The sequence below is a fragment of the Lepidothrix coronata genome, unplaced genomic scaffold (assembly GCF_001604755.1).
Source record: "Lepidothrix coronata isolate B3197 unplaced genomic scaffold, Lepidothrix_coronata-1.0 Scaffold48, whole genome shotgun sequence".
In the NCBI taxonomy this organism is placed as follows: Eukaryota; Metazoa; Chordata; class Aves; order Passeriformes; family Pipridae; genus Lepidothrix; species Lepidothrix coronata.
In genome coordinates this window covers 2,857,174-2,884,997 of record NW_016690228.1, presented here as the reverse complement: position 1 = coordinate 2,884,997, position 27,824 = coordinate 2,857,174, and the positions used below count along the sequence as shown (strand labels likewise).

General features: G+C 38.2%; 1 protein-coding gene across 1 annotated transcript in view; it reads left to right on the top strand.

Annotated features, from left to right (window-relative positions):
* The window catches only part of KPNA3 (karyopherin subunit alpha 3), a 50,509-nt gene extending 29,884 nt beyond the window's left edge, over positions 1–20,625 (top strand). Inside the window, exons 3-17 of the mRNA XM_017815085.1 lie at positions 725–814; positions 1,008–1,037; positions 1,120–1,172; positions 1,260–1,355; positions 3,418–3,503; positions 6,387–6,473; positions 6,877–7,046; positions 8,178–8,222; positions 10,740–10,871; positions 12,032–12,160; positions 13,808–13,912; positions 14,045–14,116; positions 14,218–14,380; positions 15,316–15,410; positions 17,918–20,625. Coding sequence (XP_017670574.1) covers positions 725–814; positions 1,008–1,037; positions 1,120–1,172; positions 1,260–1,355; positions 3,418–3,503; positions 6,387–6,473; positions 6,877–7,046; positions 8,178–8,222; positions 10,740–10,871; positions 12,032–12,160; positions 13,808–13,912; positions 14,045–14,116; positions 14,218–14,380; positions 15,316–15,410; positions 17,918–18,016 — 1,452 coding nt within the window. The 3' untranslated portion in view covers positions 18,017–20,625. The remainder of the gene's footprint in view (positions 1–724; positions 815–1,007; positions 1,038–1,119; positions 1,173–1,259; positions 1,356–3,417; positions 3,504–6,386; positions 6,474–6,876; positions 7,047–8,177; positions 8,223–10,739; positions 10,872–12,031; positions 12,161–13,807; positions 13,913–14,044; positions 14,117–14,217; positions 14,381–15,315; positions 15,411–17,917) is intronic.
* The last annotated feature ends 7,199 nt before the right edge of the window (positions 20,626–27,824 follow it).

Here is a 27,824-nt window from a genome sequence, read left to right as displayed (position 1 = left end):
TTCCATTGCCCCCTCTCTCTTTGTACGTCTAGACGTATCAAATAAAAGATAAAGCCTAACATTTAGAAGAGAGGGTTTCATACTTTTGGTATAATACTTTTAATACATTTTAAATTTGTAAAAAAGTGTAAACAATTGATGATTTGTTTTCTTTCTTTTAAAATTAGGGGTTTATGTCTTCAAATTTGTTAAATTAGAAATGTTAAATGGGTACTTTATCACTGAAAAGATAATTTTTTTTCTTCTGTAATTCCTTAAAGTAGCTAAGACCGGAGGGTGTTTTGTGTGAGTAGGAAATACTGCAAGTACCAGTGTACATGGAGGATGCTACTTTACACACAAGATGCAAATAGATGTATCCAGGGAGCTTTCAAGCAGGTTTAGCTGAAAACTAATCTTACGCTGGAAAGGAATTTCTGTTGTGTGTGTCTAAATGTTAATGTCATGCAGAGCTATGAATACTGTAAATGTCTGTTAGAAAAGCTGATCCCTAAACCATAAGTTTTTATTAATTCAAATGTCATGGATTGTCATACGTCTGTCTGTGGTTATCCAGCTGCCATATTCTTACAGCTGAAATCCCGCGAATTCTATTTGCAGTTACAGATGCCATTAAAAAAAGGCAATTTTATCTATACTTATATGTTGAAAGGGTCCATTATATTCCACCACCCTGTACTAATAAGCATTAAAAGTGGCTTTATTTTCTGTTGTTCCTTTACAGAACAAAAGAGATGAACATCTTTTGAAAAAAAGAAATGTTCCTCAAGAAGAAAGTTTAGAAGATTCTGATGTTGATGCTGACTTCAAAGCAGTAAGTTCCTTGATTCTGGAATTATTTTAAAACTTTGGTGATGTCTCCAAACAGTGTGTTCTGCTGTCTTGCAGTTATTTGAAAGCAAATTTATGAATAGATTCACTGTTAAAATGAATTTGATTGTATTAAATGTTTAAAAAGCCTATAACTTAGCAGTAAAATGACTAAACCACATTTTTTTCTTTTCAAGCAAAACGTAACACTAGAAGCTATACTGCAGGTATGTTACATTTAACTTTTTCTTTTAACTAGAAATGTGTGTTCTGTGCATTTTAGTTTTCACTGTTGGGTTTTTTTTTCAGAACGCCACAAGTGACAACCCAGTGATCCAACTGAGTGCTGTCCAAGCTGCAAGGTAAAAATAAATAGATAGAGAAACATGATTTCTACACATTTTTCATTATGAAAGTTACCTACTTTACTTTTACTCTTAATTTCACAGAAAACTCCTATCCAGTGACAGAAATCCACCTATTGATGACTTAATAAAATCTGGAATTTTACCAATTCTGGTAAAATGCCTAGAAAGGGATGATAAGTAAGTATTCTTTTAAAAATGTTTGCCTTTACTGGAAACTTACATCCAAAAAATATGTCATTATTTGAAGTGAAACTGAGGATTCAGAGCACCATAAAATCTGACACAGTGGATCACATTCCATGATGATACATCGTAAGTTCTCCAGGGATATTTATTCTGCCACTGAAATGTCATTTTATTTTTTAGAGCATGTTTGAGCATATCCAGCTAATGGAGAAAACCTTACTGCATTTCTCATTGGTTTTGAATATTTCAGTCTTTTACTAACTGTTTTTAAGAAACCTGCCTCAGACTTGTTGTCTTGTTGTGTATATTTGTGTGAAGGCAGAGAACATGCCTGATTGTGAACAGGGGCCTTTCTTTTCCGGAATACACTCATTATTAGCTTAAGTTTCTAGTTTCTTTCCTTCTCACTGCAAGATGGGTTTTCCTTCTGGCTCTCTGCTGCTCTCTTATGTGATGGTACAACATGCTCTTTGCTATGATTCTTTATTGGAAGATAAGAGCTTCAGTAAAGAAGGTAGAGAACATTGAGCATGTAGTTGCAAGAATTTAATGACATGTAAGAAAAATGCCATATTCCACAAAGCATGAGCCCCTTATTCGGATACACGGAGATTAACACAGTTGAGGTAAATATTTTAGCCTGTCTCTGGTCTCAGGCTACCATAAATGTATTTATAATATTTTCATTTTAATGTATTTATAATATTTCCAATCTCAATGTTATTTCTGCAGCCCTAAGGGCTAGAAACTTCAAAAATGCAATTTGGTATTTTTGGTATATTTTGGTTACTGCAAAAACATGAAGCACGAGTAGCTTTTTTTCTAGCTTGTTTAACAAAACAGTTGCTTAGAAGGCAGCTGGCGATAATGTTCAAGTCAACATACCATTTTTAAAATGCCTGTCTGCCCTAGAAGTAGATTCAGTAGGTTCAGTGCTCTGAAAATGCTTTGAATTTGAATTTTCTGCTAGTTTTTGCATGATTTACCTTTGTATATGTTTAATAAGTCTTTCAAAATTGAACTCAATGCTTTCTTAAGCAGTTTTTTTAATTGTAATTGCTGTATAATATCTGTTAGAGTTAAACTCAAAAAAGACTTCAAATAACAAATCATTAAAGCTGTCGTTCATGTTATACTGAAACCTTACCACAAGAGGAGAAAAAAAAAGGACCAGCCTAGAACTAGAATTTTAACGCATTTGATCCTAGAATGTAAAGGTTTATGGGTAGCTGCTGACAGGTACGACTTGTTTTTACCTCCTATCTAATTATTTTCTAGTCCCATCCCCAACAAAACCTTAAAATGCTTTGGAAATTAATACACAAAGCAGGTATAATAAGCAGGTACTATGACTATATGTAAAACATGATTGATAAAGACAGAAAAATCATGGAAACGAAAATCAGTCACTTAACAATAAGTATTCTCTGCTCCTCCTAAAGCCAGACTTGCTGTTATGCCAATGACCATAAGCTGTAAACTTTCTCATAGCTTCCAGAACTCTTAACCTTTAGCATTTGCTTGAACAACAGTTTTCATGCAACCTGTTCTAGTAAATTGCTGTTGGTATAGACAACAGTTGAGAGAGATCTTGGAAGAGATGTTACACCAGCTTTCATGATATTTGTAACTAATTTTACCTGCATTTAATAAGTAAGATTTAATACAGGTATGATGCTGTCTTTTAATACAGGTGCTAGATTTTTCTTCTGTCTGTAGTGGAGCAGAAAAATTTCTGTATCCCAGTATACCAGCTTGCACTTGATCTAGGGTGTAATGTTAGAAGTATCAAGTTTGGTTGGACTTTTTTTATTACTAATGTTAACTCAGAACGATGAATGGTTTACAAAAGGTCATATAATGCAAGATCTCTTTTTTCTTACAGCCTTTTCCCTGAAATATCCAGGTTTAGAGGGTTTTTTTAAAATTTTAACCCAGTGGCACTGCTTAAATGTATATCTCAGAGTGGATTCAGCTAGTAATACTGAAATGAAACATAAAATAGTCTTTAGATCATGTTTCAACTTACTACTATAAAATTATTTCGTTACAGTCCTTCATTACAATTTGAAGCAGCATGGGCACTGACTAACATAGCATCAGGCACTTCTGCACAGACTCAAGCTGTTGTACAGTCTAGTAAGTATTACAGTTTGGGGGTTTTTTGAGGGTGGTTGATATTGTGGCGAAAAGGGAGTATTTGGATAACAAATGCTATTTGTTGTAAAACCATTAAAATATTAAATACATGTCTGTCCTCTTTTTCTAGAAATTTCTACATTTGCTCTTAAACACTAATCTGTTTGTCACTAACAATTAATATTAAGGATCCTAGACTTGATTTTCCCATAAAGAAGATAGAGAATGACAGATGATATAATGAATATGACAGAATGTTAGTCCTTTCTAATTCTTGATTTCTGAAATCATGTACCATTAATTGCTCTGTGGCTAAAACTTAAGTTAGGAAGCAATTCTTTCTACCTTAAAGGTATGTTCATAAATCTTATTAAATTTATTAAATACATACAGTTATGTAAGGTTGCACGTTTAAATAAACAGTTAAAAAATTACCATCCTTTCCTTGACTGCATGATTAATATATCCTGTACACACAGCATTTGTTGTGCTGGCTTTGTTTCTTTCTTAGTCAGACAATGAGAAAGAAACTGAAAAGAGATAGGAAAGAAACTCTAAAGATAATTGAAGATATATTAATCAAATAAATTTTTCATTACTATATATATAGCTTTTATGTTTCAGCACACTTATCTGAAAGCAATCACCTTTATGCTAACTACAATGTTTTGTTATTAAACAGGAGACTGTAGATAAGCAAATATATAATAAATTGTCCGGGCTTATTCATATTCCCATTTTTTATTGAAAAACAGTGACTTAGTTATTTGATTTTTTTTTTTAAGTGTATGAGCCTACCTTTCAAATCAAAATGCTGGTTTGTATGTTTTCATAGCTAATAAAATATCTCATTAATTGTTAGATTCTCTAAAGTTAAGATATTGAAGCAATAGAATAAAAATGCTTATCAAAATGAGCTCTGGATAACAATCTAAAGCCTTTTTAAGAAAATCGATATCTTGAGTTCGTTTCAAAAATTCCTGATGTGATTGGAGAACTCTGGTTTTGGATTACTTTTCTGGTGTCTAAATATCTTAGAAAATCTACTCCGAGGTGTTTTCTTCCTTCTCAACTTTGTTCATTGTTTTCTTCCTTTGTCATGTCCCACAGTGTTATCCTGTTTGAATGAATGAATCTAACAGAAAGGCTGTTTACAGTATTAGCTTTGCAGGAAAAAATCTGGAAAAAATCTAAAGAAAAAATTTAAAGTAGAATAAAAATATGTTCAGCAGAGCTGAAAGCATTGTTACCTGAACAATTACTAGAAGTTCAAGCTGAGATATGTATTTCCCAAAATCTGTTTAGTTAATGCTTGAAAAGAACAAAATGTAATAGAATAATTTTAAAGAAGCAAGAAGCATTTTCAGCTTTACTCATGAAGAGAAAATGGAAGTTTAGTCTTCCCAGCTTTTGCTGGGAGATGAGTAAGGGAAAACAGTTTCCCAGCTCTTCTTCCTTTAGATAAGGGATGGTTTGAGGAAACAAAGCAATAGATCCTTGCAGCTACAGAAGAGGCTGGTGCAGCCTAAATACAGAAGAGGCAGCCTTCTGCAGTCAAGAGGGACAGATGGAAGTTGGAAGGCCCAACAAAAGAGAAGTACTATGTACACAGACTAGCTCTTGGTAGGAGCTAATTCAGAGCAGGAGTAATTAATTTTTTTGGGAGCAGTAGATCAGATAACCTGCAACTCACACTTTCTCAGGTTGTCCTCTTGCCTGAGTGATGATATGAAGTAACTTCATTCCTAGTTTTGAAAGCACACCGGGATTGCAATCTTAATATAAACTACATAGTTGACTCTCCTCTCTGAAATATGTTGAATGCACGTATGACTGAGGTGTAATCTTGTTAATCGCTGAGAAGGAAGCTAAAATATTCCACTTGAGCTAATGGAAGTGGGATGATTGTTACAAGAAGAGTGTGTGTTCTTAAGCAACAGTGTGCTGCTGTCCCTCCTAGCTTGACAGTTAGAAGCAATTGGTGTATTACTCATCTAGAGTGGAGAAGGAATTTTAGGTTCTTCATCGCTCTGTATTTTTCAGGAAAATACATCAGGGTTTTTTGGCTTATTATCACCTGTTACATGATCAACAGCATATTGATTCACAGTTGCTCACAGATTGTATTGCAATTTTTTAAAATTTCTGAAGCTATTTTTGCAAGAAAAAAATACTTTTTAACAGTTTATAAATAGATCTATTTTACTTAGAAAGACTATAGGATGAGTATGATCATATATAGATTTAAATTTCTGGAAGAATTACTGTCTTTCAAATGATATGGGTTGTCTGAAGGAAAGTAGTGCATGGGAATAGTAAAGGGATGGTTTCTTAGCTCTACTAAATGTATCTAATTCCACAGAGAATGATATCTAAAATCAGTACTACTTGTTTAATCTGGTATGTTGCCGGCGTTATATAAGAGCAAATTAAAATGTGTCTTAGTACTGGCAGATGGATGTAAATCTTCACTGCATATGGAAACTAACTATAGCTACCTCTTGGGAGGAAGCTATTTTCTTAAAGTCAGGATATGAAGCAGGTTTGCACAAGTAGGCATGTCATTCTGCTAGGATCTTGGATACCTGGAAAATCTGAATTACCAGGACAAGAAACCTCACACCTGCATGCTTGAGAGTCTTGCATATCACTTTGACAAATATGGGGAAATATTTAAATGTGGGGAGCATAGTCTTTTAATAGTTGCCTGTTCTCAAGTCTGTTTTTTCCTTTCTCTAGATATATATAGAAATGTTTTATACGTCCATCATAATAGAAACATGAATAAAGCACAGTGCAGAAAGTGTTTTGTATAAATCATTGAAAGTGCTGTGCATATACCATGTTTCAGTATAAGACAAATCCAATCTTTTCATTCTACAGATGCAGTACCCCTCTTCTTGAGACTACTTCATTCACCACACCAGAATGTTTGTGAGCAAGCTGTCTGGGCTCTCGGAAATATTATAGGTAACTCTTGTTGTTTTAATGATTTGAATTCAGGGAGCGTTTCATTTTAGAATTTGACTTTTAAACATTGGCATTATCATATGAGACTATGTTTCCTCTAAATTCTGTGGCTTGATATAATTTTTTTTAATATGTAATGTGGCCAGAATCAGATATGTACCTCCTATTTTTTTTCTAAATAATAGTATCACTTGCTATGCAAAATATTGACAGGATAAATTTTATGTCTCCTAAAATATACATACATAACTGTACGTATGTATATTTAATTAAGCAGCACATTTTAGTATTAGACTATTGGTGAGGAAACATAGAATTTCAGTATCCCAACATGTCATTGCATACATTTCAAGATTTTCCATTTTTAATGTAATTTCTTTTACAACAATTTTCATTTCTGTAGGTGATGGTCCTCAATGTAGAGATTATGTCATATCACTGGGAGTTGTCAAACCTCTTCTGTCCTTCATCAATCCCTCCATTCCCATCACCTTCCTTCGGAACGTCACATGGGTCATTGTAAATCTCTGCAGGAATAAGGATCCTCCACCGCCTATGGAGACAGTTCAGGAGGTAAATAAAGAATTACAAGACAGATGATTTTTTATACTCTGGGCTAGAGACCAATTGTGTGAATTTATGCATGTTTTTTTATCACTGTGCACATGTCTTGTGCCACTTACCAGTTGTTAAATGACCCATTTGGTGATTCTTGCTAAGGCTCTAATAATGGTATTTGTTATATCTGAAACTGAGCAAGACTGAAGACTGATGAGCTATACATTAAAAAGGACACAACAAAAAATTAACACATTAGAAAGTGTTAACATACTCAGCATTTCATGTTTTTATTTAAAAGAAAGGCTACGAATATGATTCTGTATATAAAAGTATCCAAATGTAATTTTCAGTAAGAGCAAATGTAAGTAAACTAATGAATGTGGTGTAGTTTGTGTTTGTGTAGTTTGTGTAGCTGTCAATCGACTTGGCAGTCAATGCCAAGTCCCAGCCTGAGATGAGAAGCATCTGAAAATCCTTTTAAACTGGTGAACAGAGCAAATGCTGTGTTTATAGAACAGACACAGTTAGTAAAATGGTGCTATTTGACTGGAACTATAGTTGTAATGTACGTAAAGTTCTTCATTTTAAGATTAATTCCAAAGCGTAGGTGAAGTTTTTGAAGCCATGTGAAGTATGATACTGTTAACTAAACGTTAGTGACATTTTTAAAGTGAAACAAAGAACAGAGAAGCTTTTACACATACTACTTTACTAAATAAAAAACTCTGTTCTAAGCAGTCTTATCACAGCTCAGTTTTATATTTTCTTCACATGTGATTATAAAAATAAAACTTTAATCCAACAGGTTGTGTGTATTGATACGAGGCTAATGATTTTTATTTTATGTGTGGTAACAAAGCTTTCAAAATAGCAGACGTGTATCTTATCTCTGTTTGCTTGTTTTCCCTCAAAGTACAATCTGCACTCTGTGTGTCTGAAATATAGTCCTGTCTCATATTTTTACAAATTTTAAATACAATGCACATATTTTTGTCCATACTTTGAGGGAGTGACCAGCTGCTGGGAAGTGTGTGAATACAATATGCTAATATAGACTCAAGCTAAGTTGTGACTGCAGTACTTGGATTCTTGATTGTACCACTAGTTTTATTCTTTTGTAATGACTGATGAACTTCTTTACAGATTTTGCCAGCATTGTGTGTTCTCATTTATCATACAGATATAAACGTAAGTACTTTCTAAAGTTTTCAATATTTAAATTCTCTGTTTTCTCTAGAAAGAAAAAGCTGCAGGATTGTGTTTAAGTAGCAAACTTGGTTTTGTGCATTAATTTATTAATAATTAGTAAATACACAAATATGAAGACTAATATAACTGTAGTCTCTCAGACCACAAAAAAGAAAGTGCAAATACATTTCTGAAATAACCTTTTCTAAAAGCTGGGATTTTTGCATCCTTTACATTAGAAATATGTTAAAAAATTCCTATCTTGCAGAATTGAGCTCTAGAAAATGAAAATGCCAGCTTTACCATCAGCTTCACTTTAATTCTGCCCCAATTTAAAATTTTGCATAGAGGATATATAATGCATGTGTAAAAAAATACATTTAATTCCACATATCAATCAAATATTGTGAGTGTAAACCTGAATTTTGTAACCTGTTGGGTGCCTGACTTCGCAACCTGTTTCACTAAAGAAATAACATGTGAAAACACATTTAAATAAACAGCAATAAACTATTGTTTTCTGGCACCTTTGACAACCTTCATGTTTATAATACTAAACCTCCAGTACTTCCCACATTCCTGCTCCATGGGTTTACCTATATTTTTCCAAGTAAGATCCTTGGAAGTGTAGACTTACTTCCTAAAGCTATACATTGGGATTTCAGAAACAAAGATCTCTGTAACTAAGGATACCAAGCTGCTCTTCTTCTCCTGTCAGGCCTTTGTAATCTCTACAGTGATCCTTTAATTTAGGGAAGAAGGAAGTGAACCCTTGTGGTGGGTCTGGGGATAAAGCATAAGGTTGGTGGAACTGTCATTCGTTACTGCCATGCTGTAGTAGTGGTGTTTCTGCTGCTCTTTTAATGGTGAAATGGGCTTGGCTCCATGAAATATTTGCACAGTTTAATCTGGGATTTTGCCAGGGTTTTCCCAGTGTAATGAGTGGGAGACAGCACATGGTGACATTTCAATGCGTAACTTGGACAAACCTGAATGGAAATACATAGCAAAGCCAAATATACTTCAAACCTATAGGCAGTTTTCCCCTGCCAAATCTGAAAGCTTTTGCAAGCAATGATTGTATGAGAGCTTATTGAAGTAGATATGAGAATCTGTGATTCCAGGTTTTGACTGATCTCAATTAGGGTGTCCGTCATTTTGATCCTGAGAGTCAGGTGCTAGTTTGGAGGTACCAGTCTGGTCCCAGCCTCTCTGTACTGGAGCAGCAAACCTATCTTTGGAGATGAGTCAGTGATGCAGGTAGGTCAGCCCACAGTCCTGTGAGCACTTCTGGCGGCTGCTGCTCTCGTCACCAACAGGGCTGTGGGGCAGCAAACTGGTGAGGCACCATCTCTCACTGCTTCTGCTGCGATACTGGCTCCACTGCAGCACATTCTGCTGTCCCTGCAGCATAGGAGGTGAGGGCAGCAGCAGGCTGCGTCAAGAGAGCGTTAGGTCTGTGCTGGCTGGCATCTGGAGCTGGGTGGAAGCAGCCTGTGGGTCAGGACTGTGAAGTCCTTCCTATGTTTTCAGTACTGCAGTACTCAGCTGTCTTCATAGCTGGAAATTTTAAGTGGGTATTTTAAAAGTAGACCAGATCTAAGTACCTCAACAGATAATGTCCTTTGTGGGCTCTAGATTTCTCTTCCTGCAGTTCCTAACATCATCTCTGTGTGATGTGATATCCCTCTTTCTGCTGGCTTTGTTTCTGCTTCAGATACTACCTTTCAGTGACTGTACTTTTGTACCTTTCTTTTTTTCAAGGGCTTTCAAATCATTCTTATCAAGTCATCCATGACTTAGTCTTTACTTTCTTTAGGATACTCAAATTGCCCTGCAGGATAGGCATTTCTCTGTGGGTTTTGCTTTGCTTGAACACTTGAGTAGTTGCTACCTTACAATATTTGCTAGTCCTTTAGTTGGTATAAGAACTCCTTTCCTTTGCTGTGGATTTTATTCTTAATATGAAGGCAGAAAAAGGCATATATCCAGAACAGTGTGCAGTTTCAGTTGAGAACTGCACTGGATCAAAAATGCTGAGGTGTATGAATTAGAGACTAAGGAAATTATAAATTCCATAATCAAAAGATAGCACAGCTAACAAATTTATAGCAGTGCTAAGGAGGCTGGGTTGGTATTTTCTTCAGGAAGTTACTAGCACAACTACTTATCTGAGCTGGTTGTCTACCTGGTAAATGCAAATCAAACCAACAGCTTACCTTTGTGAGATGATGTATGCTGTCACTTTATGCACCAAAATGTGCTATTTAATAAAAAAGGAATTTGAGAGGACATGTAGAAGTTACTATGATGGAACAAATGGCCCTATTTTTTATAGCTGTACGTAATCTAACATTTTACTGATTAGGTCTCATCATAATCATGTTTAAGTTTTTCTTAACTAAATTGCATGCTTTTCCTCCCCACTCTCAAATACATGGAATGTTCACTAAATTAAGTTTCCATTATATGGATTTTTCTGTTCAATGTGTAAACCATGTTCTCTCCAATTTGTAGATTCTTGTGGACACTGTTTGGGCTTTGTCCTACCTAACAGATGGTGGAAATGAACAGATACAAATGGTGATTGATTCTGGAGTTGTACCTTTTCTAGTTCCCCTTCTGAGTCATCAAGAGGTTAAAGTTCAAGTAAGTCTGGTTCATTTGCTCTTGGATAGTCTTTTGTAAGCTATTTGCTAAAATATGTGCCTTAGAGCATTTATTAGTGGAGTTACTGAGATAAGCGTTTATAGCTACATTTTGTGCAGGTAAAACTGAACAAAAAGTGTTACCTACACTGGGGAAAAAAAGATTATTAAAATGAAAGAAAACTCAAACAAAACAGTTCTGATACAGTTTTAAGTAAAGTGACAGGTTAAACATTAACTGTGTGATTACAAGGAGTGCCTTCCTTTAGGCCTAAAATATTTAATGACAACAGATTTAAACTTTTCCAGTATTCAAGTTATATGCGCTCTTTCTGTTGCTGCATACATGGTACTGCATATTCTGTCTGAATAGCTCATGGAAGTTAACTAGTATTTTAGGACCTTTTGGATGTTAAAATATTTGCAGATGCTGAGTCCTTTTGGTGAAGTAAATTTGTAATTAGCTATGAAAGGTAGGTTGACTGAGCTAGTTTCATAAATTTTGAAGACAAAGGGAAACTAAAAGTTAGTTAATGTGTGCTTGGTTTTTATAAACCAGACGCTGTAATTGGGAGGTTTTTTGTGTATCTGTGCATTTTATGTGTTTGTTTAGTTTGTACTTTGGATGAGACTTGGCTGTGTTGAAATTTGTCAGACTGGTTCACTTGATGAAAAGGAGTCTCTCCAGTGTTCTGTCACTTGTAAAGCATTTACTGACCAATACATAAAGATACAAAGTCCACTTCTGAAAGTCAGCTGAGACTCAGAAAAGTAGTCGAGATGTTTTGAATGCCCTAGTGGAAGATGAATGGAGAAGTAAGCAACACTGGCAGACAGTTGGAGCCTAGCAGCCATTATTGTAATTGTAACACAGATCAGATACTTGATGGATTAATCGTCTGTTGTTTTAATAATCTTTAATTTCTAATCTATTCACTTTTTGAGTTGAGCTGCACTGCATTTATTCGGTGATGTACTGTGTGTTTCTCTTTTGATGGAACAGTACCCATTTTTGTGATGTAGCTCACGGGATGAAGTGCTAAATTGCATTTTGCAAAGTGTTTTTATAAAGAGACATCTTAAAATTATCTTTGTTTTAGCATAAGTAACAGCGATGTCTTTAACATGCAATTTTTTTTCCTTCCCACTTTGGATATTCAGACAGCAGCACTGAGAGCAGTAGGCAACATAGTAACTGGTACTGATGAACAGACACAAGTTGTTCTCAATTGTGATGTTTTGTCTTATTTCCCAAATCTCCTGACGCATCCAAAAGAGAAGATAAACAAGGTATGATTTGTTTCTTCCTAACTTAATATTTTTGTTTAAGAAATAAAGCAGTAGCATGTGCAATATTACGGAAGAATTTCTTACAACTATTACGTCCAGCACGTGAGCAATTTTGTATAAAGATGCGGCCTTTGAGGCTGGTGCTTAATTAGGGCTGAAACCAAACATCCATAGTGAGTATCCATGCATTGGTGTTGATGCCTCATACTTTCTGGGAGGACTGATGGGTTTTGCTTTGGAGTGTGATACTTTTTCCTTTCATTCGCAAAGTGAGTGACTGGATAACTTCAATTACCGTTTTTCGTAAATAAAGGCTGTTACTTTTGGTTGAGTCTAGTGAGTTGCGTAAGACTGGTCCAGTTTTTCCACTTCACCTTTTCATAGTGAAGTTTGTTCTCTTGTCCATCTTCACCTTCAAGGAAGGAGGCTATACCACTGTGCTTTTCTGAAAATTGCCTCTGAATTTCCTCTCCTTCCTTTTGGCAGGAGCAGCTTCACTGCTGCAAAGATTGGATGAAATAGAGAGAGTTTGATGAAACAAAGTGATCAGGGTCCTCTTTTCCAAAGCTATATTTCATGTTATTTGCCTTTTTCTTACTCATTGTGCCATCTTCCACTGCAAAGATGGGGCTGGCTGAGGAGGAGGCTTTTTGGTTGAGCTTGCATGATTCCCCCACTTAGTGTATGTACTATTGAGGTGAAATCTGTTTGTGAGGAATCTCTGTTTCTTCAGGCCCTGAAAAAGTTATCTCTGACAGTCAAACTGATGTGATTTATTTTTCCTGCACTTCTAGTGCTCACAAAAGAATGATGAAGAGCTCTTCTGAATGCCAAGAAATTTTTTTTATGTAAGAGGAGTCTAGAAGTGCTTTGAATTTTGTTTCACGTGTATATTGTGAGGGAAAATACAAATAAAAGCAAGATACACATCTTTAAAAAAGTGGAAACCCGTTATGTTTTTTTCCTGCAGTGATTCATAATTGGCTGCTTGACACATCTGTTTGACTTTTATTTAAGATTGGAGCCTCTTTGAGATGTACTGGATTGCCTTGATAAGTATCCCCCTTTGTAACTAGGAATTTTTTAACTTCCATGACATAGATTTTAGCTATGTGAATGAACCTCCAGAAGGAGTAACTAATGAGCAAAGTCACAGGACACGAGCTTTGTGAGCATCACTTCATGTTTCAGGAAGAAAATGGGATGTGGAGTTAGTCTTCCTTGTATCATGACAGAAAGCTCCTACTGAGCTGTCAGTAGTCGGATTATAGGATAAGTCCTTTTTTTATGAGGCTTTACCAGTTTTCCTATTTTCTTTGCAAAACTGATTGAAAGTTTAAAGCGTGTCTGTGACTCCAACAGTGCAAAGAGGATATAAGGTTTAAGTCAGTATTGCTTCTGATGTATGGAGATACTCCTTATGTAAAAAAGAATCTGGCCCTGTGAATTAAACATATCACTTTTACATTGATTCCCTGCATGTTTGGCTTTCATAGTGCAATAAAAGTTTGTGTGCCAAAAGTGCTACTGGGGAAGAAACCTGTTTAATGATTGGTTTTGAGATGGTTTGGTTTGATTGGGTTCTTTTTTTTATCTGATCAGTAGTTTTTAGAAGTGTTTTGATTTTTTTGTTTTCTCCTATTGTAGGAAGCAGTTTGGTTCCTTTCCAATATCACAGCAGGAAACCAGCAACAAGTTCAGGCTGTAATAGATGCTGGGCTAATCCCTATGATCATACACCAGCTGGCTAAGGTCAGTCACACTATCAGCTATGCAAGTTGTCATCCTCTTTTTATAAATCTGACATGAGGAGTTTGTGATTTTTAATAAGTTTGACAGATGTTTCCATGCTAATTTTAATGAGCTAATAATTTTATTTTTCAGGGGGACTTTGGAACACAAAAGGAAGCTGCTTGGGCAATTAGCAATTTGACAATAAGTGGGAGAAAAGATCAGGTATGTGTAGTGGGATTTCAAGTTGTCACTAAAATGTTGCACATGCAGCCATTTTTAAGAAGCACAGTCTTGAAAGCACTTTTTGTTTTTTAATTATTAAGGTTGAATACCTTGTACAGCAAAATGTAATCCCACCGTTCTGCAATCTACTCTCAGTAAAGGATTCTCAAGTGGTACAAGTGGTGCTGGATGGCCTGAAAAACATCCTGATAATGGCTGGTGATGAGGCTAGCACAATAGCTGAAATTATAGAAGAGTGTGGAGGTAAGACCTTATTAAGCTTTTAAAAAATTTGATTTGGTGGATATTCTGTCTTCCCCTCACTGCTGTTGATGTTTACTGCAGCATTATTTACCACAGGCTATTTGAGTAAACAAGCAGATTTTTGAAATGAGAAAAATTACTTTTTTTTCTGTTTAGTTTGGTTTGGAGATGATCATGTGTTAAAGATGGTCAATTCTTAAAGGAGTTTTCTGTAGCTTAGGTATTTTTTAGATTTTTAGGCTTAAATAAGAATTGCACTTCTTCATTTTTTTCATTTGATAATTGCACATACTTTGTCCTGTGGTAAAACACACAATTCTTGTTCTAGTTCATTTCCTTGGAAGCAGTTTTAGGATCATAATTTCATCAACAGATCAAAGCCAGATGAGGAGTCTTTTTGATATTGTAATCCAGGTTGTAACACATGCTAATTAATGTATTACAGTAAAGAGATATTGAAGAATGTAATACACTGGAAGCTTTTCCCTTGTGTTATTCCATGTCCAGTTTGAAAATAGGACTAGTGTTTTAGCTTCTCTGAGTATGAGGCTTTGTCACCTTGATGTTTGAAACTCATAGACAACATATGAATTTAGCCACTTCCTTTTGGTGATGCATAGAAGGGACAATGACTAAACCAAAAGCTATGTAGTATATAGAAGTCTTAAAAAATATAGAGAGTTTTATCTAAAAAGAGAAAAAATTCCATTATCCATTGTTCATAAAATGGAGGATTCCATGGCATCCAAAGTTCACAAACTACTTCTCTTTCCTCTCAGAGACAAGGATAGCTGCTGTGTAGATATTTTCAAATGAGCTACACCTATTCTAGCGTGTTTCAGTAGTAATGTTTTATTATTTTTCTTATTTTCTTTTAAGTAGTCAGTAACTCTGGTTTAAACTTATAAAACTCTTCTCCATTTTCTTTTATTCAGGGTTAGAGAAAATTGAAGCCTTGCAACAGCATGAGAATGAAGACATTTATAAACTAGCATTTGAAATCATAGATCAGTATTTCTCTGGTGATGATGTAAGTATGTTAAAGATGGAAGAGTATATGCACTGTGCTGTTAGCTTTTTTAAGTACATTGTCACTGTTCCTCAGTTACAATTGTCATGAACAAACATTATCTGGAAAGTCAGTTTTCCTTCTCCGTGTTCAGTACAGTTTCCCTCAATTGAAAGTCTTTGAAGAGTTTCTCTATACCAGGACTTTTCTTCAGCAAGATCGGAAGGACTACTCTAGTTTTGCCTAATAAACTGATGACACTGACCTAATTTTGTCACACTGACCTGTAAATTGACCTGTAATTACTTGTGATTAGAATCTAAACAGTTCTCTGTCTCTCCTTTTTTACTTTCTCACACATCAGTCTTTGGAAGGGGCAGCAGATCCTTACTTTAAGATAGTTTCTGTATTTCAGCTCTGTATTTGCTCAGTCTGGATTCTTCATTGAAAAGAGTTATCAAAACTGTTAACACTTTCTGCAGCTGATGGATCTAGACCATCCAGTATTTTGTTTCACCCAGATTAGATATTTTGACCCTTTGGTTCTAGCTCTTCCTGCTACTCGCTGCTTGTGAGTCCCTGAGAAGCACTTCAACAAGCAATTTGAAGACAAATTATCTTTTCCAGGCCATCCAGGCTGCCTGTAGTTCTGCAGCCTAGCAGAACTATGTCTTCAGTTCTTCTCTTAAATTGAACTCTCCAGATGCCAGCTCTAATTTTAGGACTCAATAGTTTTCAGTTCATGAGCCCAGCATATGATTGGGAAGTTACTCAGCAGAAGTTAAGACATGTGAAAAGTTCACTGTGCCTCTAATGATTCTCAGAGCAGTGTCCTAAAGTCTCCATAATGACGCTGAGACTTCTGTGTCTAACTGAAGAGCATAGTCTAGTTGGTGTTTGTGGAAAAACACCTCATTGAGGATAGCACTCTCTTTTGTGCATTTATTTTTTACATTAACACATTTAAATCTATGCCTGATTGGCTGAATATGCCTCCTTTACTCAAGAGCAAGACTTTCCTTCAGATTATCATTTATACCATTACTATGTTTTCTGGAGCTTCTGAAACTCAAAACTGTAGAAATTCCATGATTGGGAGACAAAAATCAAAGCATGAAATGAGGCAAATTTTTGGGCAGTAGCTGTAAGTAGAAAAATAACCTTTGTTTGAGGATTGGTAAAAAGAAAAAGAGGAAAGGGGAGGGGAAGGGAGGGAAGAGGAGAGAAATCTCCAAATTGCCCTAGGAAGACAAGAGACTGATTATGTTACCCTGCTTGGTAGTGTTAAGATGGACTGCCCATGGACTTCAGGATCTTCTGTATTCTCATTAGATGTTACTGGCTGCTCGATGTCCCTTCATTGTTAATTCCATCTGCTCTTTTGCTGAGCCCTGTAAAGTGCCACACATGTACTTTAGGACTGGCACTAACAGCTTCCTGACTTCAGTTTCTTGTGTTAAAGGCAGGTGAACTTAGGCAGTGTTACTTTGTAGTATCTCTTCACATGACGGAAGTGCTAATTATAAATTCACAAACATTTTGCAAAGCATTCTGAAACTGGGTTTAATCTTCATGTGGGCATGACATCCCATGCTTCCTCCTGTGGATTGTTGCTGCCACCAAAGGCTTTAATCTTTTCCCCTCAGTTTAGGTATCGTTACCCAAAAGAAAGAGAAACAAAAGATTTTAGGTGAGTCAGTTCTGATGTCCACTCCACTCTACTGCAAGGCTGTGTCTCCGAAAGCTATTTAGACCCCCCACACAGGGGCTCTTACCTGTTTCAGAATGACACACGGTCTCAAATGAGGCTCAGAGAAAAGTTGGTGATTTGGAGGAGGATGGGTAGGGCTTGAAGTTGTGCATATTGATGCTACTGAATATGTTATTTGCTGTTCCTTGAGGCATTAAATACCTACATTTTAGCTTCCTCTGAGGAAGCTGGGTGAAGTTGCCTACTGATGCCTTTCGCTCTGTATCCCTAGAGCAATGAAGTGCTTTTGGTTTAAACCCAAATTCAGATTGCCTTTATGAGAGCTATATAAAACTGCTCTGAAATGAGGAATTCTAAATCCTTCAGATTCTGATAGGAGATACTAAGAACTCTTTTAAGCTTTATATAAGTATTTCTATCAGCTGCTGATAAAAAATTATTTTCATGTTGGAAGAAAATGGGAGAAAGTACAAAACTAATTTTGGAATTCACAACTAGTGATTAGACAACTCCAGAAGTACTAAAAATTGGCATTGAAAATTAAACTGCACAGCTAAAATAGCAACTACTTTGACCAAACAGCAGTGTGGTCCCTAACCATTACAATTTTCTGTTTTCTAATGGTACTAGAACAGAGCTGATGTTTGTTCTTTTAAAATATATTTGAGGAATTGAATTGGAAAAAATTATCTAATTTTATTGCAATAATATTAAAAATAAAAAAAAAGAAAATATGAGCATTTGTGAATCTCTTTGACATGTACCAAATTGTGCAGGGAATCGGCCTCTCATATGTTTTTGTTGTTGTATTTTGTAGATCGATGAAGACCCCAGTCTCATTCCTGAAGCCACTCAAGGAGGTACTTACAACTTCGACCCAACGGCCAACCTTCAAACAAAAGAATTTAATTTTTAAGTTCAAAAAAAGTGCAGCTTCTCTTGTCCCACACCAGTACGAAGCACCACCAGATGGCTACCAAGTGAAGAAACAAAAGGCTCCAAGACACACATGCCTCTTCGTTTTGATGCTTCTAAAGCAAGCCATGTATCGGTCACTTTGCAGTTGCCAAACATCACTATCACATGGACTGTAAATGCATATGCATGATCTCTTAAACTGTTTCAGAATTCTTTTTAACAGTCCCAACTACCTTTTTTTGCCTTTTTCCTGGTGCCACATGCTGACAACCGCAATCTGCAGTTTTGTTAAGAATATTCCATAGTGGTGGCACATTGGCTTTCCACGGAAAAGTAGCTTCTTTGGAAAATGGTGCGCTGTGGATCAAGACACTTTGGTATGATGCATACATTTTGGAAGACTTTACAGGGGCCCAGTTTGCTCTGAGCCTCCATCATCATCCTCCACAAACATATACTCTATGTGGAAGAATAGATTCAAAAATGCAAGCCAAATGAATTTCATTGGTGAAACTGAAATAAAAGTAACTTATAAAAACACAACACTTGGCAATTGATTAAACACTTAAGTTTAAAACAAACAGAAAAACTACTTCAGCTATCAGTAATTGATGTGTGTTCATTAACTGCCTCAGAAACCAGGGTTGGAGAATGAACTGTTGATTTGGACTGGTAAAGCTTTTGCCATTATACCTAATTTTTGAGAACAGCGAGCCCTATTTGACCACTCACTTCAGCCTGTGTGTTCCTGCTGTTTTGAAGTAATCAAATGCTGTGCATGGTATTTTACCTGAGCTACAACCTGTTATGGACTTGAACTTCTGTTTAAGCTGAAAGCAAGAGTCCCAGACTGTAGAAAAAAAATTCTGTCCAAAAATGTAATAGTTAAAAAGAATCTTGCTTTCAACTTTCAGTAGTCAATATCTTTTGTTTTAAATTGATAATTGGATATGGTTGATTTATATTGGGTTTAAACTGTGGAGCTTTCATGTTTACTGTAATTTAGTCTTAAACTATTTTTTACTTAGTAACCAGTGCTTATGATGATGTGGTTGGCAACAAACCAGCAACTACTTAGAAGCGTCATAAAAGCTTCATTCTTGGAGTATTGGAAGAGTAATTCAGAAATTAGTCTCAAATCTTATTCATGTGATTAAAAACATACAAACTGGTTGATGTGTGAGGCTGTCTGGAAGCTGCCGTTATTCAGCATAAACCTGATGTGCAGCGCACATTAAATAACTTTATATAAGGTATGTGAAGTCATTGCTTTTGGAAAATCGCCTGACCCAGTCACTTTCAAAGGGATTTTGGTATTGCTGGGGTGAAGATCAGTAATTTTGAAATTCTGTAAGCTATCACACAAACTGGTTTTGTTGCTGTTGTTTACTGGGTGTAATTTCCCAATGCATTGATGTGAAGGGATAGAAAAATCTAAACTAATTTAGTTATTGGATGTGGGTTGTATTTACTGTGATGAAGATAAGGACAGATGCCATCAGAGCTTTGTGGATCAGCTGTTTTTCCACTGATGAACAACACATAGCAGGTGTGCATTCATTAAATATATATCTGCCAAGGTGGAGCCACTTTAAAGAGTGAGTTGTCTTGTATCTCAACTGGATACAAGCGTATGTTTAAACTGCAAGATTTTTACTTGCTAGATAATCTGTTTTAATATAGTGGTTTGGCCTCTGATTATTTATAGGTTTTATAAATTTTAGAATCAATTTCTCTTTAAGGTGGCTCGGATTTTTCAACTCTTGTGCACATAAAATTGAGTTGAAGTTCATTGTGCCTTTTTTCTTTTCCCAAAAGTTGAGTTGAAGCTTCATATGGTAACTGCATCCTATTCACACACTATAGTCTAAAATCTTGAAACTGTGTGGTGTTCGCTAAAAAACTAAACAATAAAAAGTCAAAGTTAGGTAAGGTCACAAAGTTTTTGTGAAATTAAGAGTTCCAGCAGATGTTACTGTGGACAAATATTTCCTCCCTTCTAATTCAGTCTAGTCTTCTGTACACCATATAGACTGATGGATACCCGGTTCAGCCTACGCTCACTATTATCCTAGAGATTACATACAAATTGATACTGAAAAAACAGTTTTCCACTACTGTAAAGATTTGATCCTTTTCTTGCACTCAATGCATTACGTTAAAAGTGAACATCGGAGAACTGTTTGCTCAGTTCTTTCTGCTGTGACCTTATCAGCTTTTGATTGGGATTGCACCATTTCATAGTTAATAAAGGAAACAAAGTATATTGCTGCACTTTTACGTTTTCAGAACAGTGTTTAAAATTGCATTGTTTTTATTATTTTTTTAAACTATCAGTTAAAATAGACTAAAACGTTCTTTCAAAGAGGCATCTAAATGTGTTCCTAATTTTGTATATGGGCTTAGGTTTTGTAACCAATAAAAAGCTGCTATCAAATACTATAAAAAAATTCAAGAACTTATTTTGAAGGTTATGGAACTGCTTAGTCTTCATGGATTGGCTTAGGGGTTTTTGTCTTTGACTAGATTAGTTAGCAGAACTCCTCATCGAAGTTTGAAGTATATTGCAAGAATGAATAAAATAAGCTACTGCAGTCATCTCTGAAAGTGGATACGGAGTTTTATACTTTGTATGAAGATGTTTCCCAAGTGTGTACAGAAAGCTGTGGTAAGTGGGCTGCAGCGGATCCACGGAACTGTTGAATAGTGACTTCAGTTCAAAGGTTTGAAGAGGGACCATAGTGTCAAGGAACTTTCACAGTCATCTTCTACCTCCAGAAATGTTCTTTCCGGGCTCCTGGTGCTAGGCTGATTGCTGATTCTGCACTAATTTTAAGCTTGAGATGCTGCACAAGTGGGCCCAACTCCTGCCCAGTGTGCATTGGGAGGGACTGTGCACCAAAACTGGCCTTCGGCAGGAGGCTGCCTTCTATGGCTCTCCATAGCTGGGAGGAATGGCCAGAATCCCTCACCCCAGGCACCATTGACCCCATTGGGTGCTGCTTGGGAACAGATTGGAGCCATCAGAGACTTGCATTGTCCAGTAGCCTCCTAATTAGTACAGTCCTGCTTTAATTATGGGACAGCACAGTTTAATCCCTTTGGTTCCTTCAAGCTGACAAACTGAATTGTGTTGGGTTTTCGCAACCTGTTGATCATCCATTAGGTCTTACCTAGGGGACTTGACAAACACTACATTGGAATAAATAATGCATTATTTTAAGAGATGTCTTATTTAGAGAGAATAAAATCTTGAAGATATATTCGTGTCCCCCATACTTCTAAAAATGTAAACATTTTCATTTTGTTTGCTTCATCTCCTAAATAGAGAAATGAGTAAGAAGATCCACTGGCAGGCAGATTTTACATTTTTTATTTTCATCTGAGTGGACTGAATGATAGTTCAGGTCCACTTTTGTTATTCTGCTCTGATCTATAATGCCCTCTAGATTCTGAGTGTCTTTCAATGTAGTCATTTCCACCAAATCAGCCCCATTGCGTTCTGTTGCTTTTTATTTCATTGCATAAAAAGTACTCCCTTTTGTGGCATAATTATGCTTCTATTCAAACATATGTAGGACAACAAATTATGCCAGGCCATTAGGAAACCCTTTTCAGGAAGAAAAGGAAAAAAACCCCAATCAGTAGAAAACTGGGCTCCATCAGGCAAAGCATTGGAAGACTTTGTGGCAGAGGTTTGTCATGATTGCCACCATCAACTTGGTGAGAGCAGGGGCAGCGTGAGCTGGAGCTGCCTGGGCTGCTCAGCTCTGCTTCAGGGCAGGACATTACTTGAGGCTGCTCAGGAAAATTGCATCCTGTTGGGATGTGGAGTTAGAAACTAGAGCAGCTTCCTGCTTTTCTGATTCTGGTTTGTGTGTACATCATCCTGCCAGAGAAACAGTAACGGGCAGGTCTTATCTGTGCTGCTGGCTTGGACCCAGAGATCTCCAGCTGCTGCTGCAGGAAAGAGCAGCTTTCTCTTTAAGTGCATTCATGATACAGCTTTCTTGAGCAGCATCTCAATTCATAAAGGAACATAAGAGCTGGGTTTTTTCCAACCCTAGTTTTGAGAAAATATGTTGGGAAGATCACAGCCTTGTGTATCACACCTAAGAACATTAATACCATGATTCTTTTGTTTTAAAACAAAGGTTGAAGCCTTTATACTGCACTCTGTCTTCATATACAGCAGTAAAATAGGTGAATGCCACCACACAACCCGAGAGGAAAAATGGCAAGTTTTGTGAAGGATTTAGATACCCTGCAGGAAGACTCTTCTCTGGACACAGTGGGCAAACTGCAGGGGGAGGTTAGTTTTCGGTTTGCTCAGTACATTTAAGTAGGGTCCAGGGACGCACAAAGATGTGGAAAATGGATTAACCATCCTCTTTCTTGAGTGGGGTCCTGTGGAAAACTGTGGTGGTTGGATTTTTTTAATGTGCTGAAATGGAGCACAAGGGAGCTCATGTCTGCATTTTAATTATTTGGAGGCTGATAATCTTTAATGGTTTTGTTCGTTTGTTTTTAACCCCAACTCATGGAGCCAGATGATCCACCATAAAAGATTCCTTGTACGAAAAAGGAGGATGAAATTGAATTATTTTGCCAGTGGCCTCAGCACGTTCAGTTCTGGGTTTGTGCAGGGAAATGCTTAGAGAAGGAAGCCACAGCGCTTGCCCTGGGATTAGACCCATCACTGTTCCCTTGTGTTCAATGCAGTTCACAGCTGTTTTCCCCAGCATTTCATACTTTTATATCCTGGTAGGGCTCCCTGAAATCTAGATACTGCCTACATTTTATAATAATGAGAATAAGGGATAAATTCTTTCTGTTCTCCTTGCCATGGTGACACTAGCTTACAGGAGGAATGACCACTGTGAGGTCTGGCCCTGTCCCTGTAATTGTGAGTGTGTTTGACATTAGTTCTTTAGGAACTGTTTTTACGGTCATAGATTTTGTCATTTTAAGCACAGCAGCACATAAATCTCAGGGGCTGAAATTATGTGTAGGGGGAGTGTTTGGACTTGTCACATTATCATATTTAAATCAAATACATAGAAAATTTCAAAAAATTGTCAAAAAAATGAATGGCCTTCCAGTTTTTGCATCACTTGATCTCTGTCATGTTTCACATCCAACAGCCATAGACTTTATTGGTTTAGAAAAAATTTTTAAAGTTAAAATTTATAAAAACGTTAAACCCCCACCAATTGAAACAGTTCAATTGCTGCTAAAATTCTGCCTTTAACATGGAAAAATCTCTGTCCAGGGGGCTCATTTGTGAACACTTACAGGGAGCTGAATGTGCCAGACAGTGATAATACTTCCAGCTCTGTAATCTCAGTGTTTCATGGTTCTGTACTGAAATGTTTAACCCTTTGCTGAGAAAAAGGCCCAGTCCAAGGGGGTATTCAACAAGGAGGCATCCTGCTTCTACAGCAGGAGGGTGTTCCTTCTCTCCTTGCTATCAAACTGCTGGAGTTTTAAACCCAACCTCATTGTAAGCAGCACAGAGCCAAGTGTTTGCACTGAGCTTTGCATGGCTATTGATATCCAGGGAGATGTTTTTAGGGGAGCTCAACCAGAGGTCTGTGCTTGAAATATTAAAAACTGATGGAAAGGGAAGAAATCACTTTTTGTAGCAGTCACAGTTTTCTCTATATTTGATATTTTAGTCAACTTTTAAACTCTTTAAGTCCTTCAGGAGTTTCACTGACCTCAGTTGTGTATTAGTCTAAATTTAACATAAGGCCCTTAAAGATGGGAAGGGGCAGATGTTAGGGCAGGAAAGGTTTGTCAACCACTGCAAGAGCCACCCATACCCATCCCTGCTACCTGTGGTTGGACCAGCAGTCAGGGCACCCTTGTGCTCCCGACTTATTCCTTTATTCTGACACCTTTTGCTGGGCTTCACGTGAGCTCTGCTAGCTCTGTTGCAGGTTAAAATGCATTTCAGCCCAAGTGGCAGCAGCTGTTGAGCTGTGGACAGACCAAGACACATTTCTGCAGCAATCCCTGCAGTGTGGGAATCTTGGCGTCTCCAAGGTTTTCTGGCAGTCTGCTCCCCAGCTGGGTCCCTCAGTTAGAGAGCACCTTGTTCCCAGTCCCTCCTGCTTGCCGAGGGTATTTGCCCAGGCCAAAGTGAGTGTTAGGCAGGATGCTGCTGCCAAGGAATGTGGGTGGGATAGCAGGGGAAAACCACATTCTTTTGCTTCCAGGTCATTTGGGAAAAAAAGCTGTCCTCCTCACACAAAGCCTGCCATGGCTGCAATCCATGCAATGCTAAACCAGTGTGGAGCCGTGGCGAGTTTCCCATTGACCATTCCTGCAACTGACTCTGGTGAGCATCACCAAGCCTGGAATGACCAAGTCTCCTAGAAAAATAACTGTAGCTTTTAAAAATTACTTTCACTGCTTCTAAACATTTAAAATTTAAAATTAAATTTTTATGGAACACTGATACTTTCTGTTTCTGGGAAGATTGTTATCCTGAAGCTACACTGCAGAGTGTGTGCTGCAGCACCAGCCGTGGCTTATTCCCTCAGACTGGAAGTGCTGGGTTGTTGCTGAATACAGAGATGTGCAGTGCTGGGAGTACACAATGCTGTGGCCCAAACTAGGTATTATTGCAAAATCCAGGCGAGACATGACAAAAACACGCAGTCTGACCCAACTTCTTAATTTTCTTGACTCTGAAGTTGATGGCTTTACCAAAGCAGCCTGGTTTGGGTGTAGCTTTTATTTTGCAACCAAAATCTCCTGCACTGTCCCTGTTTTTCAGAGTTTGGGTATTTTTTTGCCTTTTTCTTTTTTTTAGCAGATGTATTATTTATAGTGCTGTTTTATCTTTTTTCCTTTTTAAAGGGCTGACATGACTTGTAGTGCAGTACTTGTACTGGCACCACGGGTAGAACATGCAGTCTCAAAATTCACATCCAGTTTGTTGTCAAAAGCTCTTTCCTGGGGCATGTCACCTTGCAAGAAAATGACAAGAAGTTCCATTAAATTCCAGCACCAAAATAAGACTGAAATAATTCAATTAGGATGCATCTCCCACGAGGAAGACAGCAGAGACCATGAGATGCTCCTGCGTTATTGAAGTATAGTGGCTGTGGACTGGGCAGTCAGGGCCCTGCATTTCAGCAAACCGCTGATCAAAGTGACAGGCTGTCTCAGTTTGAAGAGACTGGAATGTTTGCTAAAGAGGATGAGTTATGAGACAAACCAAACTCCTCTCTCTCAGCAATTGTAAATTCAAAATTAAGGGGCTTTAATCGAGGAAGTGTGGAAAAAACCAGAAGAAATAACAACCCTTTATTAAAAGATATATGCATGTTGGCAAGAACAGTAACAGAACACGCAAAAAAACTAGACAATAGCCCTGTACCCAAAAAGTCCCCTTCAAACAAAAGGAAAAGTCTGAACACTTCTCTGTCCTTCAGCGCAGTTCTAATCCCGGTCGGTGGGGGCGGTGTTGGATCGCTGGAGGTGCAGAGCCTGCAGTGCTCCGTGTTGACCTGCTGGGGCGCTGTCGGGCTCTGGCGGTCACACCTCAGGAAGGGGGTCTGGGGGAGGTGGTCTCGGATCGTGGGAGAAGCCGAAAAGAAAATGGGGACCCTTCCCCCAGTGGAAGAAGGGGAAAAGGAAAACAGTCCACCCCCATGGAACTCACTGTTGTCCTCAGATGATGGTGTCTCAAGGCTCCTCCTTTTTTTCTCCCAGTGAGCACAAAAACTCTCCGATGAAAACGCAGCAGGTCCGAGCTGGAGACAAAGACAGCTACCCCGTCTCCATCCCAGAGAGAGAACTCAGCAAACTGATTTCTCCCCACCTTCCCCTCCCACCCGGGAGCCGGGCCAGCTACCCAAAAAGTCCCACACTCCTCCCCCCCCCCCCACCCTTCGATGGGCCATTAGCTAGGAATTCAGCTCTGCCGGGCCAGACCTTTTGTAAAGCTAATTGACCCCCTTCCCTCTTCCCATTAGAACTCTGTTTTTCTTACAGTGGAGCAGGGGAAGGGAAAATTCCCTCCTGGAATTTATAGCCTATAACACAGGCAAAAGCAGGGCCAGCTGGGGCCAGTCCTGAGGACATAGTAAGGCACAGCCTGTCAGAAGCCAGTCTGTGGCATTTTCAGCCTCTCTGCCTGGCCAAGGCCCTCATCTTTCCCTGAGATTTAATGCTTTAGGGACTTGTTCTCCTGCAATTTTCCTGCCACCAGCAGCACATGAGCCCCCATGCAGCAGTGGAGGTGGCTAATGGGTCTTCAGCCCTGCAAGAGGAGGGTACAACAAGGTCATTTGTTACCTCTGCTGATGGTGCAGGAGGGAAAGATTGCAACTTGAGCAATTTTCTTATATGGAATGAAGGTAGGGTGTAGAATAGAACAGCAAAAATATTGAGGCTGTTTTTCTATCGAAGATAGAGGGGCATCTCACTGAAGTAACTCAGAGGGGCTTCTTCCCAGGGAGGAAATATGGAACAGTAAAGGTCTCTCTAAAGGAGAAAGCCTATGGGAACCAAAGGGTCAAGTCAGCACCTTCCTGACAGGATAAGGTGCTTGGATCACCTGAAGCCCTGGGGTTGCCTGCAGCCATCTCCAGCAGGACACGTCCCCCATCCTCCCAGACGTTCCTGTGTGCTGCCTTTGCAGAGCTGCTTTTCCTCTGGAGCATGGCAGACATTGTGCTCATCCTTCCCAGGGTGGCTCTGGAGACTTGAGACTACTTTCCCATGATTGCAGCCCAAAACCTGCTCTTCCTTGCTGATCTTCCCTTGTTTTGTTAGGGATGGGTCCACCCCATCTTGAAAAAATGAGGCATCCTCAGGAATGATCTGCCATGTTTTGCTTCCATTCCCCGAGGAACAGGAAGAAGCTACTTCTCTGTCCTTGTGAAATCTCCACCCTGAGGCTGTGCAGATACCTTACAACTGATGGGGTGCTGGATTCCTGCTCCAGCTTTGTACCCCAGACCTCATGTCTCTGGAAATACTGCCTGTGTTAGGGGATGGACTTTAAGCATTCATCTTCATTTATGCTATTATGAAACAAAAGGACTACTGTTAAGTGCTGTCAAAAGCCCGAAAATCATGAGATGTAAAGTGTGTGCCTTTATGAGCAAGAACAGACCCTCACCTGATCGTACTCCCCCGGGAAAGGAGAGCCCCTGCTCTCAGCTGGTATTCTTCTGCCCCAGGAAACCTCCACTTTGGTCTTTCCAAAGTCCTTTCCCTCCATTATCAAACCTCATATGGGCCAATGTGACTTCGTTCTCTCACTGCAGAAACCAATGGCTTTGTAACCCCACACCACTGTTCGGTTAAAAAGCAAACACTGCTCCTATGCCTGAGACAAAGCAGAGCATTACTGCAGAGCTGCTGATCACCAAGGGGTTTTTGTGTGCAAGAGGTTGTGGCCTGTTGAAAAAAAATCCCTCATTGCCACATCCAAATGTGGTTAGCCAGCACAGGCCAAAAAAACCTAATAAAAATCTGAGGCCTAAGGGAGAATCTAAGAACAGTTCATCAGCTCTGGATGCTCCAGTGAGATTGTTTCTCACAGCAATTAGCAGACAAGATGTTAATGGTGCCAGTCTGGTTTAAAGCATTAGAGCTTTGGAGGTGAGAAGTGTCCAGATTGGTTTGGAGCAGAGGTTTGTTGTTCTGGTCTGACCACAGAGAGAGGCAGCAGCGGCAAGGCAGAGAGGGACACACTTGTCGGGTCTGGATCGATATCGCTTTCATAGCAGGTGGTTACTTTATCTGTTTGGGTTTTTTTTCCTTTTGGCAGGAATTTTATACAA